At 33.6% G+C, this 15,245-nt stretch overlaps 1 protein-coding gene across 3 annotated transcripts in view; it reads left to right on the forward strand.

The window, feature by feature from the left end:
- Window positions 1–213: 213 nt before the first annotated feature.
- LOC144436073 (ras-related protein Rab-3) overlaps window positions 214–15,245 on the forward strand; it is a 36,809-nt gene continuing 21,777 nt past the window's right edge. Inside the window, exons 1-3 of one of the 3 annotated variants that reach the window (XM_078124740.1) lie at window positions 292–546; window positions 736–802; window positions 1,476–1,703. In XM_078124740.1, coding sequence (XP_077980866.1) covers window positions 779–802; window positions 1,476–1,703 — 252 coding nt within the window. In that variant the 5' untranslated portion in view covers window positions 292–546; window positions 736–778. Of the gene's footprint in view, window positions 256–291; window positions 547–735; window positions 803–1,134; window positions 1,244–1,475; window positions 1,704–15,245 lie in introns of those variants that run through there. The other 2 variants (XM_078124742.1, XM_078124741.1) reach the window with 2 other exon arrangements.

Raw genomic sequence — 15,245 nt, forward strand, 5'->3', positions numbered from 1 at the left:
TACCAGTCAGGTGAAATCCTAAAATTATTCTGTCACGAATAAAACCCGACATGAAAGATGCTCTATGGCGTTATATTTGTAGAACTGAAATCGGTTATGTGTGTGTATTAGCCGGGTAAATTTTGTTTCGCGCTCCCCTCTCTGCCAACAATGTCCAACATTAATAAATATGATGGCCACCCCCGGACAGATAAGCCCGTCATATCCGGTTTATCTATTTCATATGCAAATAAGCGTTAGCATTTAGAGTGAAAGGTAAGATGTCGCCGGAATCTCTCTTCTATTCTTCATTTCTTTGACCGACTTACCGTTATATTAACAACAACTTGACACAATAGTATTATAAGACAGTGTTTCCACGTCGACATATTGTCTTGCAGCTTGGCGGGAAGGCAGTCCAAATTTTACGCTATTTTCATCAGTCAGTCGGCTCAGGTGTACGTCACGCAAAATGGCCTCCCAATAACACATATGGGTAGTTTATTGTGAATCGGATAACAATTGATATTTTTTGTTTTGTTGTAAATTTGCTGGTCTGGTGGAAAGGTTGGTTTAGTGGCTAGTTCAAAATAAGTTTATCGATTTTGTTTTTAAAAGCTTGTGTTATTGAGGGGCACCATACATAGCGTTCAGGTGTACGTTTGACGTGTGCAGTACACATTCAATTTACCCTTCGCGGTCTCCGAATACGTTTGTGATGGTGTTCGAGTCATTTTAATATTTTAATTTTCTTAGTATCGATTTGCTGGTGAGGTTTTTGCGTCAACTGCTTCTTGAAATGAGACACGAAGGGGTAGTCCAGGTAATACCCTTACGATTTCGTCCATATCTTTTGCTTGTGTTTTCATTTTAGTCATGTGATTTTGTCAATGTTGCTGGTTGCTTTTTCATATTCGTGATGATGTCATTTTTTGACAATTTTTAATTGTGTAAAGTAAGCTGTAGCATTATAGCGTAGGCGAACGTGCTGTGCCTTCAGAATAGGAGAGAGAGAGGTCATTTTCCAAACTCAATTTCGTCACAACTACGTCATTAGCTTTAAAAGCTAGCTATCAGATTTTGTGAATTTCGTAATTAAGAAGTAACGTTTCCTCGATGTTCATAATTTCTCTGAAATATTTCCTGCTGTAGACTTCGGTATTGGTTCTGAAGATTGAGTGCCCAGGCTATTTAAATCAGTTTGCTCTGTGTCTAACCTTGTGTAAATTTCAACGTCTTTGAAGTATCAGGAGGCAGATTTCTGGTAATTTTTTATTGCACAGATATCGTAAAGTGTTTCCTCAATTCATCTACAGACATACCTATCATCCGTCTCCGCTCAGATTGACAGTAACTGTTCATACAAATTTCTTCAGTTTTGGTTCATCACAAGGAGGCCTAACCATATAAAAAGGGGGCACCATTTCCTTCTGACTGATTTCAGCATCTCACATAATCTTATTTGCTCTTTTCCATTCTCTTCGTCATTTCTCAAGATGGCGTCGGCAGCTGTGGACAACAAATGGCAAAAAGATGCTGCAGATCAGAATTTTGACTACATGTTCAAATTGTTAATCATTGGGAATAGTAGTGTGGGAAAGACTTCGTTTTTATTCCGGTACGCAGACGACTCGTTTACGTCAGCATTTGTCAGTACAGTGGGCATAGACTTTAAGGTGAAGACAGTGTTTAGAAATGACAAAAGAGTCAAACTTCAAATATGGGTAAGTGAAAAATATTTGTTCGCAAATACTTACTTCTCTTTTTTAATTTTCACTTGATTGAATGTCATGTCAATAATACTTCAATTAATTTATTCCTTTCAATATATAATATAGTCACTGTTCCGTGACATATCAATTTTGTCCTTCATCTTCATGTTTGATTTTTCTGTGTATTTGTGATAAATTAAATCATTTCCGGACATTACGTATTTCCTGTATTCCTTGATAAGTTTATTTCTTTTTTATCTTTGACGACTGAAATTTATCGTCGTGAGCCCAAAGGGGAGAATATTGCTATGTGAAACAATAGCACCACAAAGTAATCAATGGCTGCCATATTATAAGTCATGTTATTCCTTATACTAATGGGGTCTGAATGCCACATCACTTTAGAAATAACCTTGTATTTTGGCAGGATAGTGACATAGAGAAAATGAGACGGCTAATGAGGATTAGATAGATTGTAAAAAATCAGAAATCCATTAGGATTTTATTTCCAGGAAGATTTGTAACAAAGAAGGTACACTTAAAAGCATTTGTCTTTGTTGTCCTATGTCAAACAAAGGCCAGTCAATTAAGGAATTTAGCATAGCATTGTTAAGGGAATATGTTGACCTTTCAAATTTCAAATTTCAAGTATAATCTATATAGATTTAGACTAAGATAGCTGAAATGAAAGTAATTCAGTGAGATTATTTAATTTTGTTTATGAAAAAATTCTTAAATTTTGACATTTAGGGTGATTTGTTTATCATTAGGGTGATATATGTATCACTGTTATAATGTTAATAATATTATATGGATAAAATGGTTTGAATGAATCATTTTACTGAATATAGATCAGATATCATGTGTTTCAAAGCACATCTTGGCGTATTCATCCCAGTACACAAATATTAAAAGACTCCCCACTCACACAGATGGTGACATTTCCGGTGAAACCATAAAACATAATCACACATCTGTTTCACTACTAATTAACTTACTGCCAATGTACTGCAGCAGAGTATTGAACAACTGTCATGATAAAATACACCGATAAATGCTTTTCGGCTAAACTCAAATTAGAGAAAAATGATATGATTATATACAAAGGTATGAAGTTTCAAAATTAGATAACTACTAATGGGTGTTTCCTCTATGTTGTCAGCTTATCAAATATGTCAGTTATTTTGTTGTATTGACTCATCCATTTAGGGTTACCTGCCGAATTAACCTTGCCGTTGACATGGTAACGCCAACGTAGGCAACACAGAAAGCTTGATATCACATAGTGGTTATCTTGTACTGTATCAACATTGTAGCTCATTTGCGATAATATGGCAGAGGGGAACAAAAGAGGTCTGCCAAATAAATTTATAGGAATTGATAAGAAAACACTCAATATGAAGTGATCTCTTATCTGCACTGTATCCATTAACTTAATGGTTTGGCTGATTGATAAACAACAGAATATTTTTATCAACACAGTTGGTTTGTCATAATATTATACAGATATAACTTATAAGCCTCGATATTTGACTGATGCTATTTTGATGATTATTGCGATTTAAGATTCAATACTAAAGTGATTATTCAGTTCAGGGCCATGAAATGGGTAGTTGTGACTTGGCAACTGTGGCTGGCAATTACACTGCCAAATATTACTGAGTACCACTAATCTGTTTTAATATATGGGTGTGATATGTTTGATAATATACTTGCACATACTATGTCATGTTAGAAAAAAATGCTTGAGGGCTTTCTCAAATTTATTAAGGGTGGCAAATAGTGATATATGAATGATTCACAGATCAAGTAGCTACTGCAAGACTTCATTCAAAAGGTTGGCAAATGTTTTGCAAACTATGCAAGTTTTATATTAAGTATCCCCATATTTTGGATGCAAATCTTCACATTTTCGTGTTTTTCGTTGACCATCAGGGTGGGGTTGGGAGGGATTGGGGCTTTAAAGGTGTTAGATAATCACTTTCTTTCCATAAAGTGATACAAACAGACACCAGCACCTAATGACAAGTAAAATCAATGCCTCAATTCATTACACCACAGAATAATTTACATGCATTCATTCAATATAGTCTCACTCAGCCATGATGGAAGTCTATTCATTGACAATTGATTTGAAAACCATAGTTTGAATAGAAACAAGCCATTATTGAATTTACAACTTCTCTCTATATGTTGTGTTTTGTATTTTAGTCAAAAAATCTTTTGAGTGGAATTGAATATAGATTACTATAATAACTCAGACCATTTTTGAGAGTGTTTAAACTGGTATTCTTGAAATTATCAAGATTTAATTTTGATATTTACTAAATTTTTAATTATATGGGAAAAAAAGTATCTTTTAGATCACAAAATATTCAGATAAAAAGTGTTGATTTAGATCAAGGCAAGTTGTTCGGCTGTGCATTGGTGTATACAGACTCTAGTGTGGGACTTAGTGAAAATGGGAATGAAAAAATTATTTCTAGTAATACCAAAAAATTGTTTTTCCAACCTTTGAGTTGAAATTGTAGGGAATGGTTATAGCAAAGAAAAACTAACAAAATATATTGGTGGTGGTAGTTTGAAGCATGGTACGGTTGGGTACTTTGTGGAACTGCTCAGAAAAAGGTGAAATTTTAAAATCATTCTTGTGCATCGGGTAAAAACAGTGAAAATTTTGAAAAAGTTCATTACGTGGCTTTGTACGTAGGAGAGCAGATAGTGGGCTGAAACTTCCTAAGTGAATATTTCAGGGGTTTTGGGGCAGTAGTTAATGATTTATCTTGGGGTGGATATTATCTACATGTATATATAGTGGATTCACTGTATTCAACAAGTCAGGCCCTCAAGGACTGTATTTTGGTGTCGATAGGTTGTGACATTTTACCACGCATCAGGACTTCCAGGTGGGAGAATAACATGTACACAAAGTTATTATTTATTTAAAACTTTTATATTGTTGATCATTTATGTCCCCATCTCTATTTCACAAATTATTTGATTTTGATTATGTGCCTTTTCAAACTCTGGTAAAGTATTAGTACTACTACTAGTACTAGGCAGGTTGTACTGCATTGCCTAGTCTAGTCCTATATACTTTACAATCATCTCCACCGTATAGACAAATGGATTTCTCTAGCACCGAATTCCGTTTTTACCACCAACAGTGATAGTTTATGCTATTGGAGCATTGGTGTGATGACGTTATCATGTCCTCGTGACACTTTCATTCAAACTGGAGGTTGAGTTTGTAGTGAACTGAATGAAGTAACCAATTATAACCACCTGTCTTTGTGTGATAGATTGCTACTGACAATTTCTCCAGCAGATTTAGCAAGATTTTCAATAGAATTTGTCCATTTGACTATACATGGCGAGAGAGAGAGAAAAAGAAAGAGGGAGATTGTAGAAAACAAAACCGACTACACGTATAGTAAATAGAGACTATGTTATGTATTGCCTGAAGTGTTTGTGGTTCATATATTGAACATTAAAAGTTTAATAGCCTACAAAAACTGACAACCAATCATAAAGTTCAAATGAATAAGGTGTATTAGGTAATTTAAATAAATTGGCTTCAACTTTTATATATGACAAAATTCTCATAAACTGTCTCCCAAAATGTCAAAGGTCAGCAGAGGAAATTGTGTGGACTGGTGAAGTTACAGGTATAAACTTAAGGTAGAGAATGCTTTGGGTTTATTTTTTTCAGTAAAGGTCATGGAGTTGGTTCCTATGGCTTTGATTACTTCATCTTTCATGTTCTACCTATGGACATACCAACAGCTTACTAGTGTACAAATAACAAAGTAATCCTTCCTCCAAATTACATTCTATACAGTAATCCGATAGCATTTCTTTGGTGAATACACTGACCATGGAAGGCCTAAGTTGAATCATTCCCAGAGATGAGGTGCATCACACCCAGGCACTTTGGCTAAAGTTATTGGATACTCTTTATTATGCAAATTGTGGCCATTTTAATCTGACCAATGGGTCTTTTGGTATGCTAATACCTTGGGTCATTTAGAGGTCGTTGACTGCCTTCCTTTCAGTGACTTTATACATAAATGGAAGGTCATGACATTTAGGACATACTTTGTCATGACAAAATCTACTTTCGTTTCATCAAATTTCATAGCTTTGTCTTTCTTTGTAGCTCAAAGATCTGTCTGTTTGTTGATAGAACTAATTTTCCATTTTCTACTTTTGATAAATTTTAAATTAATAACTTTTTATTAATTTAAAATTAAAGGGCCAGAGATTCAACCCAGGTTCTTGAGTTTATACATTATAGTGCCATCTTATTTCAATATCAGAGATTCAACCCAGGTTCTTGAATGTATAGTGTCATCTTATCTCAATATCAGTGGCGCTATGGGATCATTCTTCTATTCTGGACCAACTTTTTTCGATACTGGCCACCCCTTCCCCACCCTAATGCTTTCAAATCATAAGTACAGTACATATACACAGTTACTGGCTACCCCAACCCACCACTCCCAACCACCAACCCCAATGCTTTAAAGTCATATACCCAGGACTTGTGATAGTGAGTCATCGCTACAACTACACATGTCTGATTGTAGAAATGTAGACTTAGAAACTTAACAAGAAATTAACCTGAGACATACACACCTGCACGATACATGTTATGTACATTTCACAGCAGTGATTGTGGACTGTCTTTATCTGTAGTGACTCTCTGAATTGAAGATGAGAATTGACTAAAAAATTATGGTTTCTTTGAGCTGGAAAATACAATATTTAGGACTTTCCTTGTTGGAATATACTTAGTCTAAATTTTTGTACAAAATATTTTGTAATATATGTCATGTAGTACTCATCACAATTGAATGCACCCCAAATGTATGTAATGTACAAATGTGTTTCAAAACCACAAACCTATAATTTAGGGCACCATCTTAGACATACCGCAAAGAATGGAAAACATATTAAATAATATGGTTTGCAGGAGTGATGTACCACAACCAATATCATATATACAATATATTCATAATCTGTCTGGGTATAAATCAGGCAAAAAACAGACACGTAAACATGTAGAAACTTGTCAAAAATTGGATGCAAAATTTTGTTACGAGAAACCTTGATACATTTTAACTACATAAAGTCCAGCATTGGGTTTCTAGCATCAAGACCTATTCATTTTATAAGCCATATGAAAGCATGTACAAGCCTTTGGTATATTTATGTTGGACAATATGGCCATCATATGCAGCATGACAGTTTACAAACATATGAGAAATATGTTAGTAGTTTTATGAGAGATAAAGAGGATAGGTGTACTTTGCAATGGAAGTGAGCTGGCACCATAATCTTACTGTATAGAGTAGTGTGACAAGGTGTTAATTATTGACTGTGTATAAAGACAATAAGGGAAATATTAAGGATGTATGTTTTCATTTGCTAAGTTTGAATATCTAAAAATAATAGAGCAGCTAAAGCATAGGTATTATAATTTGTTTACTCTTACATGGTATATTTATAAATTTGAAAACAGTGTAAGTTGTGAGATGATGTTGACCCACTATGACCTTTCTTATTTTAAGGAGTCATTCTGGTCGTTTTCAGTGATCCACTCTGACCCTTCTTATTTTTAGTTGACATGATGCAATGACAAATAGTCAGAAGTCATGGATTAAAAACTGATCAAATTTCCATAAAGAAAATCTAGTGTAAAACCATTTAGAAATGAAGAAAAATGATTTGAAATGAAGAAAAATCACAACTATAGACATTATTAACCTAAACACAAAACATGTCAGAATTCACCTACATTTTTCATTAGTATTCCTGTTTTGTGTGTGACCAAATATTATTTGCGTGAAAGTCATTCAGTCGATTACCTCACACATCAAAAGTCGTAATGTGACAATGTAGGTTGTAGGTTTTGTTCTCAATTCCTTTGGGCTTCCATTAAAAGCAGTTGAGAGACTGAATATTTAATGAAGTGTCAGGTTGTTGCAAAATGCAAAGTGATTACTTTCGCAGCACTTCCTCTCATGCATTTATCGCTAAATAATGAAAAAAATATAAGTAAGTCAAAAATTAGATTCGTGAAGCACACATGTACAAATTGTACAGAATTGATACCTGATTTTTTGCCATCTGTCAAAATATTTGAGTTGTAAAGGAATTGATCAATGCTCTTTCTAATAGGGGCCCATTAGTTTATGTATGTAAGTTCATCTGAGGATTTTTACTGTAATTACTGATGCCATAAAAACTGTTCAAAATATCCTTTTATTCTTGCTATTTTTGACCTAGCATGGCACCAAGTAAGTATTTTTGGAAGCTAATTATAACATGTACTTTGAATATTTTAAGGCTGAATTATGAAAACTTATATGATTATTTTAAATGCACGTACCATTTTTGATAATTTGTCAGAGTCAAAGTGTCAGTAATTTCATCATTTTTAGGGAAATTTTGTGTTTTACCATAAGTTTCTGAAACTAGCCATATTCATGTGACTTGAACTATGTTATAGAATCATGTTTTAGTTACTGAAATAAAATAAATTAATTGTTTGAGAAACAAAAAAAAATATATAAAGAATTATGAAATTGTCATATATATTACTTTCTTAATGAAATTATTTTGTGAAATGTTTCTTTCTGTTGTTGTAATTGTAAGACTTTTTGTTGTTGTGTGACACTAGTAAGATTAATATGGTCGCTTGAAATATGCTGACCATCACAGTTTCACTCCTGGTGGCCCCCCTGATTGTTTACGCAGTATGAAACTCAGAAATTAATAATGGATACTAATCAGTACTCTTGTTTTTCATTGTGTTGTGTAAGTGAAAGGTAGATACGACGTCAGTGGTACGGCATCGTAATCATAGCCCACCTATAACTAGATTATACACGTATTGTAACCTACGTCATTGCATTTCCCCCTGAGCTTCTTATTCAAATTGATTACGTTCTGTACTCAGCCCTTCTGTAGCTAGAAATAGTGAAATAATGGATATCACAAGAAATGATGTCGTCTCTGTCATTTCCTTCAAATAATTGATTGATGTGATCTTGATTTATAAAAAGATGAGTTTCTAAAAAAAAAAAAGGTGAGTTTAAAGTGTACCATATCAATACAACTAAATACCAAGGTATTATTTATTGATGAGTCAGTAGTTGAGATTTTGCACGACAGCCATTAATTTATCATCTTGAAGGAAGTCTGTTGCCATGGAAACTGTCTCCGGGAAAAGCATTTATCAGTATTAACATTTAAAGCACCAGTAGAGATGGAAGGTTTACAATTGATGAAAGCAATCATAATATTTCTGTTGTCACCAGGTAGGGATTTTATTATTTTGTAGCTGATTTTATTGTGATAATCTATGACTCGGGAGCTGACAAGGTTAAGTTTAGTTTATGATAATTGTATGCCAGAATACAACAATTTGTATACAGAAATTGAACCATTTAATCATTATCAATTCATTGAATTGTACAAATGTAGGAGATGGAATATTGAATTTCACTTTTCTGGTCATAAATTTGTAAAATTCATGTGACTGGACGTATGTATGTTGTTTCCATAGTTTCAAAGCCGTAATGGTGTAATGTGCACCAGAGAGATGAATATTTGGAGTAAAATTAAAGTTGAAAAGTTATAGATATATAGTCCCTAAAAATAAAGAATTGTTGACATTTCAAATTATATTGTACTGTTCTTTCAGTAGGTGGAGGTAAGATGATCATGAACTAACAAACTAACAGCTACTCAGTTTAAAAGAAACAATCAATAATTTTGAGTAAATGTCATTAGTCAAACAAATTTGGTTATTGGGATTTAATTTATTAAAGGCTTTTTTGTTGTGTTTCAAAATCACAGGAAATGTACTGAAAACTTAAAATCAGTTGATTTTATACATTTGTCCTCACTTCCTGTGTTTCATTTGTGTGAGAGCCTTGAATACCGAGAGTTTAATCTTTTTGACAATTTACTGTGGCCAGTGTGACTCAGATTGTGACCTTGTCACTTCAATTGCTACTTGTGACAATATATTCATGTTGCGCTTTATTGTCAGTTAATACTGAATAAAAAATCAACCTACATCAGTACATGGTGACCCTTCAAAGTGTAATTAATTTCAAGATAGATTACCCTGTACACTAGTGACATAGAATGCACCAAGATGTAGTACAAATCATGAAATAACTTTGGCAAAGATTCTGATATAATTTATTTTCTTCTTAGCAAAATGTGTGTCTGACTTGGGTAAGCCAAAGTATAGAATATGTACCAAAGTGACAGACTTGTTATATTGGCTAGATAATGGATTTTGTTAATATTTGAAATTGATATAAATGCAAATTCTATATGGTTTTTACTTTATTATTAATTAATAAAACTTGTCAAGTTCTAAATATTGGAAGTGAATTTATACCCTATGTAATTGAAACAAGGCTTCTCTCAGTTCCTAAAGAGTTGACTTGAAATTATCCCACGATTTTAACAAAATGGATATTTACATTCATAAAATTTCCATAACCACAACTTTGAGATGAGAAATCACAAGATTTTAATTCCAAAATATAAAGAGATTGTGAGTCATTAAAGTACAGCCTTGAAAACAATAACCAATCTGTTTATGAAATCCTAGCCTTTCTAACCATGTCAGAATGTCTTTGATTTTCTTACTGTTCTCCATAACCTGAGTGAACCTTTAGATGTATGTCCTCAAGTCATCTGGTGTTGTCCCTAGCAACTGGAATTGACAGATAATGTAAACAGAGCTGTGTTTCCGGTCCTTGTCATTGATGATGTCATCGTGAGATAAGAGTGTACAACAATTGATATGCGTCATAAATGGAGAAAACTAAAGATTAATAGAAAGGGGAGATATTTGAATTGAAACTTTGAAGTGTTCTGCCTATCTCTTCCTTTCCCCAAGAGTTATTGGTTGTCAGTTTTGCTGTTTATTGTGTTTGAAAGTCACTGATAAAGCATGAAACTTACAAGTGTTCTGCCTATCTCTGCCTGATCTCACTGATAAAGTGTACATGGCAAAATTTGTCAGAAATAGCTGTTTTTGTACTTATTCATTCCCTGCTTATAATAGACATTGATTGCCATTTGAAATAAACAGACAGGAGCAGTTGTCTGTTTTAGCTATCTAAATCTGACCCATGACCTTACACTTTATACAAGCAAGTTAACCTCTGACCTCACACTTCTGTTACTTGTGTATTCCATTTCATATTCCTTTGCTTGAGTGTCACCTCTCAATACAGAAGTTATATAGGAAAATGTCCTTTTGAATAGAATGTGACAGCTATCAAGTTGGCGATCATCTCCCTGCTTTTAGCTCTTCAAATTGAATTTAATTAATGAGGTATTAATACTGGACTAAATTCTAGTTCCATAGTCTGTGATGTCCCAGTACACATATTTTTAACTTACAATTAAATGGCCAAAAAACCCTAACAATTTGATAGGACTAGTTGTATGTATCGTACTCTAGTATTATCCCTCATGGAATCTTTCAAATATGTGGTTTTAATAGACCATTTTGGCATCCAGACTGTATCATGTATGTATTGCATCCCTGGATTGCATCTATACAGAGATTTTGTAATTACATGGCTATGTGTTCCTGATAGATATTGCAATTATCAATGATAACTCTATTTATGAAAAATTGTAATTTCATATGATATCACAGGTGTCATATTTCAAATTCAAAGTCAAAGGTTAATTGCAAATGAAAACAGAAGACTGTCACAGTGTCAGCCACTGTCAGCATTCCAGTCATTATATGTCATAATGGTTTAAACATATGTATGTAATGTACCTAAAATATTGAAGAAATTATTGAAGGCATTAAGATTTCAAACTATTCTGAATAAAAAATGTATAAATAATGAGATAAAAAACTGCCTGTCTATTGGCCAAATTTGTGACTTTACTACATGCTTGTTCTTATTTGTATCTTATTTGAGTGAGTGCAATGGAGTCACAGACTCAGACCATTAGACTAGTGAGACAAAAATTGGCATGGATTTGAAAAAAAATCTACTACTAAAGTCTGCCAGGGGCTCCGTTTTCTACCAGAGTTCATTGTAATCGATCTCATACGTTCCTCTTTGATTATTTATACAATATACCTGCAACATTTGAAAAGTCTCCTGTAGTTTGTCAATCTTGTCACTTCAATTCCCAAATCTTACATTACTCCTGACAACATAAACTTTAAAACCATTCTCAGGTGGCATGTCGTGGGTTCCCCTGTTTCTACTTACTTAGAATTTACAGATGACTTTAACATACATACATGTATATAGTAGACATCCAAGCATTTTAAGAGTGCACTCTGACTTTAATCAAAGGTTAGCGTTTATGATCTATATACAATATATAGTGGCTGTATAAACAAGAACCATCATTATTTGGACCAGTAAATTTGTGGACAATGAATGGAATTGAATATAGCATGGAACACATGGGTATTAACACTATTAAGTATAAAAAACATGGAGAACATGGATTTGTGCAGAAAAAAAAACAGGCCTGCTGTGAATTTGTTTAAAGTTCCTGTAGTCAGCAGATTTTGAGCTGAAAAATATAAAAATGGCTGAGTGATAAAAATAATGCTAAAAATAATTTTGATTTTAAATTTAAAAAGTTAATATTTTATTTTTCACAACTACACAAGCACAATTTAATGTTAGTAGTTGCCAAGTGCTAGTGTCTGTACCTTAAAAGTTGCCACAAAACTGCACTTCAACATTTCATGCTTGGACTAAAGGCCACACCGAGGTTTGAGCTTTCTACTGATTGCAAGGTCATATCCAAAATTTGTTGAAATCTATTTCATTAGTATGAGAAGAGAGCTAATATAACAGTCCCAATAACATTTGTGGATGTACCTTGTGTGTTGTCTGCATAGTTCAATCCTGCCATCATGTGTAATACAGTAAACCTTGGGCATTGCATGTATTCTGGTATACAGGCACTATTTCAAACAACTATCACTGTACTCCATTTAGTCAAGGCTTTTTAGATAAATTACAAGTCTGATTGACTACAGACCTGACTTCATTGCACATTTAAAAATGTTTTTGTGTGCTGTTTTTGATAAGACGTATCATGCCATAAATATTTTTTTGTTACTTCATGTGTGCTTGACAATGTTCTAAAAGTGACACATAAATGTAAAAAGTGAACTGTTCCTTTGAACTGATATTCACTTTGTACTGACCTTGCCTAAGTTTCTAAAGCAAGTCCATCATTATTCATGAAATAAAGCAGTAAGGTCACCTAAACGATTTATTGCTGTAACAAAAAGCAGCAAAACGGAATTTAAACATCCAAGCGATCCAACCCAAAGAAATCTGTGTCCCACTGATTTAAGAAAATGCACAGTGTAAATGTATTTATAAGTTTTGCATGGATGTACATGTATTTGAGTTCATACCTTGTTGCCGTGAATAGGGTATTGGTGGGAAATACAACTAGGTGCTCATGGTGCTTACACACATTGGTGTATTTGAGTATTACCTTGTAGGTTGCTGCCTGTGAATTGGGTATATTGTATCTGTAGGAATTACAACTTGGTGCTCAAGGTGCTTATGTACATCAGTGTATTTCCTTTACTGATACTGTGATCTTTCTTAATAGAATACTTGATTATGGCACAAATGAAGTATGGTGTAAGGGTACAGTTAGCCAGAATTTCAGTATGATGATAAACTTACATTAACGGTAAACATGTATATTTGATGTGATTTCATCATTCTCACTAATCTAAATCAAAAGATTATCTGGACTGAAAAATTCATCATTGTTTGCCTTCCACAACATTGCCTACTTGTCATACGATTAAGGGACAGTAGTATAGAATGCAAACAACAACAAATATTTCATTCTTGGTGCATATAAATCATCACTTGCATAAAACATACTTGTTCGTTGACCTTGTTGACTGCATGCTTAAAGTTCATTGTGTGGGTGTTGGTGCTTTTGCAGTGCCCGCATATTAATGTGCAGGTATTTTGTAAGTACGTTGTGGTTTGATTTCTGGCTTATACTTGACTAAATGTGCTGGCATTGTGAATGGATAGGGCCTAGAGGAAGGGGTCATCATAACAGTGGGGTAACCTATGTGTATTCTGAATTCTAATGAGTAAAACTTGTATTTGGGGTTTCAGATTTCTGATCTAATGTGGTATACTGAAGTCCCAATCCATTGCTTGATTCACAGTTTTGTGTTTCAGATTTCTGGTCTAATAATAATATTTGATTTGAACAATCCATTGATAGCGTGTATCCCTACCTATGTACATATACACTGAAAATGTCCTGTTGGTACAGGGTGTAACCAGTTCATCATAACACTTTGTATCAGAATAATATATTTGGAAATATTAACCAGATCTGAATGGCTGTTCACTGAATATTGATGGCTATGCATTCATATTAGGAATTGTAACTTTGAAAATGAGAATGAATACAATATAAAGGAAGTCAATGAAAGCATTCATTTGCATTGCAGAAATATAAGAATGATTTGTTGAGGAATTTATTAGCTGTGGCAGGTGTCAACCATGGTACAGGAGAAATGAAGTTGCCATGGAGTTTAACTCATGGACACCGATGTTTTTTACACACAGATAGACACAATTCAACTCAAGGCTAACAGAGACACAACACACAGCAGGATCCTTTACCCAATCTCATTGAAACGTGATAAGCATTGCTAACTGTTTACTGTGTAGTAGAAACAGGCAAATGGAGTTGATGATTTTAATGGCTTCAAGTGTACTTTCCAACTGATAATGAACATTGTTACTTATTTACTTCTACATGTACATCCACACTGTGCGTGGCACCTCTACAGTTGTTTTTATGACATTTGAAATTGTCTGGGTGTGTGTAGAAAACATGTCTTAAGAGTGAAACACCAAGGCATCTTAATTTCTCCTGTAACTTACAAGTGATATACATACTGTACTATACTTTATTTGATTACTGCTTCTAGCGGTTTAGTTTCCCTACACAAAAGAAGCAGCTCTTACAAGTACATACTTTTTATATCCAAAAAGTGAATGTATTTCTTTCATATGTCCCAAAATATAAAAAAGAATGATTGCAAATTGATATTGCTTTCTTGCCATTTGAAGGATTATTCTTGTATCATTCAGATAAAGGTATTATTGATTTTATTGATGGCAATGAATTAATTTTACAAATTTTTATTGAAAACTTAATATGTCTTTGTTAAACTGGTATTGTTGGTTACATAAGTATATGTCTGGAATCCCAGTGACTTTTCAAATATGTAAATATTTTACCAGCAAGGAATAATGGACCTTTCTTTGTCCAAGTAATTGTAATCATGGGATACAAAAATAAGAATTTACATATTAATGTCACTCGCTTCCTGTCTTTGACCTAATTTACCTGGGGAAGGATACTGTGTTGTGGAATAAAAAAAAATATCAGTTAATGTTTGGGGGCTTACTTTTTGTTTGGGTGCTTACTTTGTGATACATTTGTGCCAATATTAAGTCAAAGGCA

Source organism: Glandiceps talaboti, chromosome 6, assembly GCF_964340395.1.
Source record: "Glandiceps talaboti chromosome 6, keGlaTala1.1, whole genome shotgun sequence".
Taxonomy (NCBI): domain Eukaryota; kingdom Metazoa; phylum Hemichordata; class Enteropneusta; family Spengelidae; genus Glandiceps; species Glandiceps talaboti.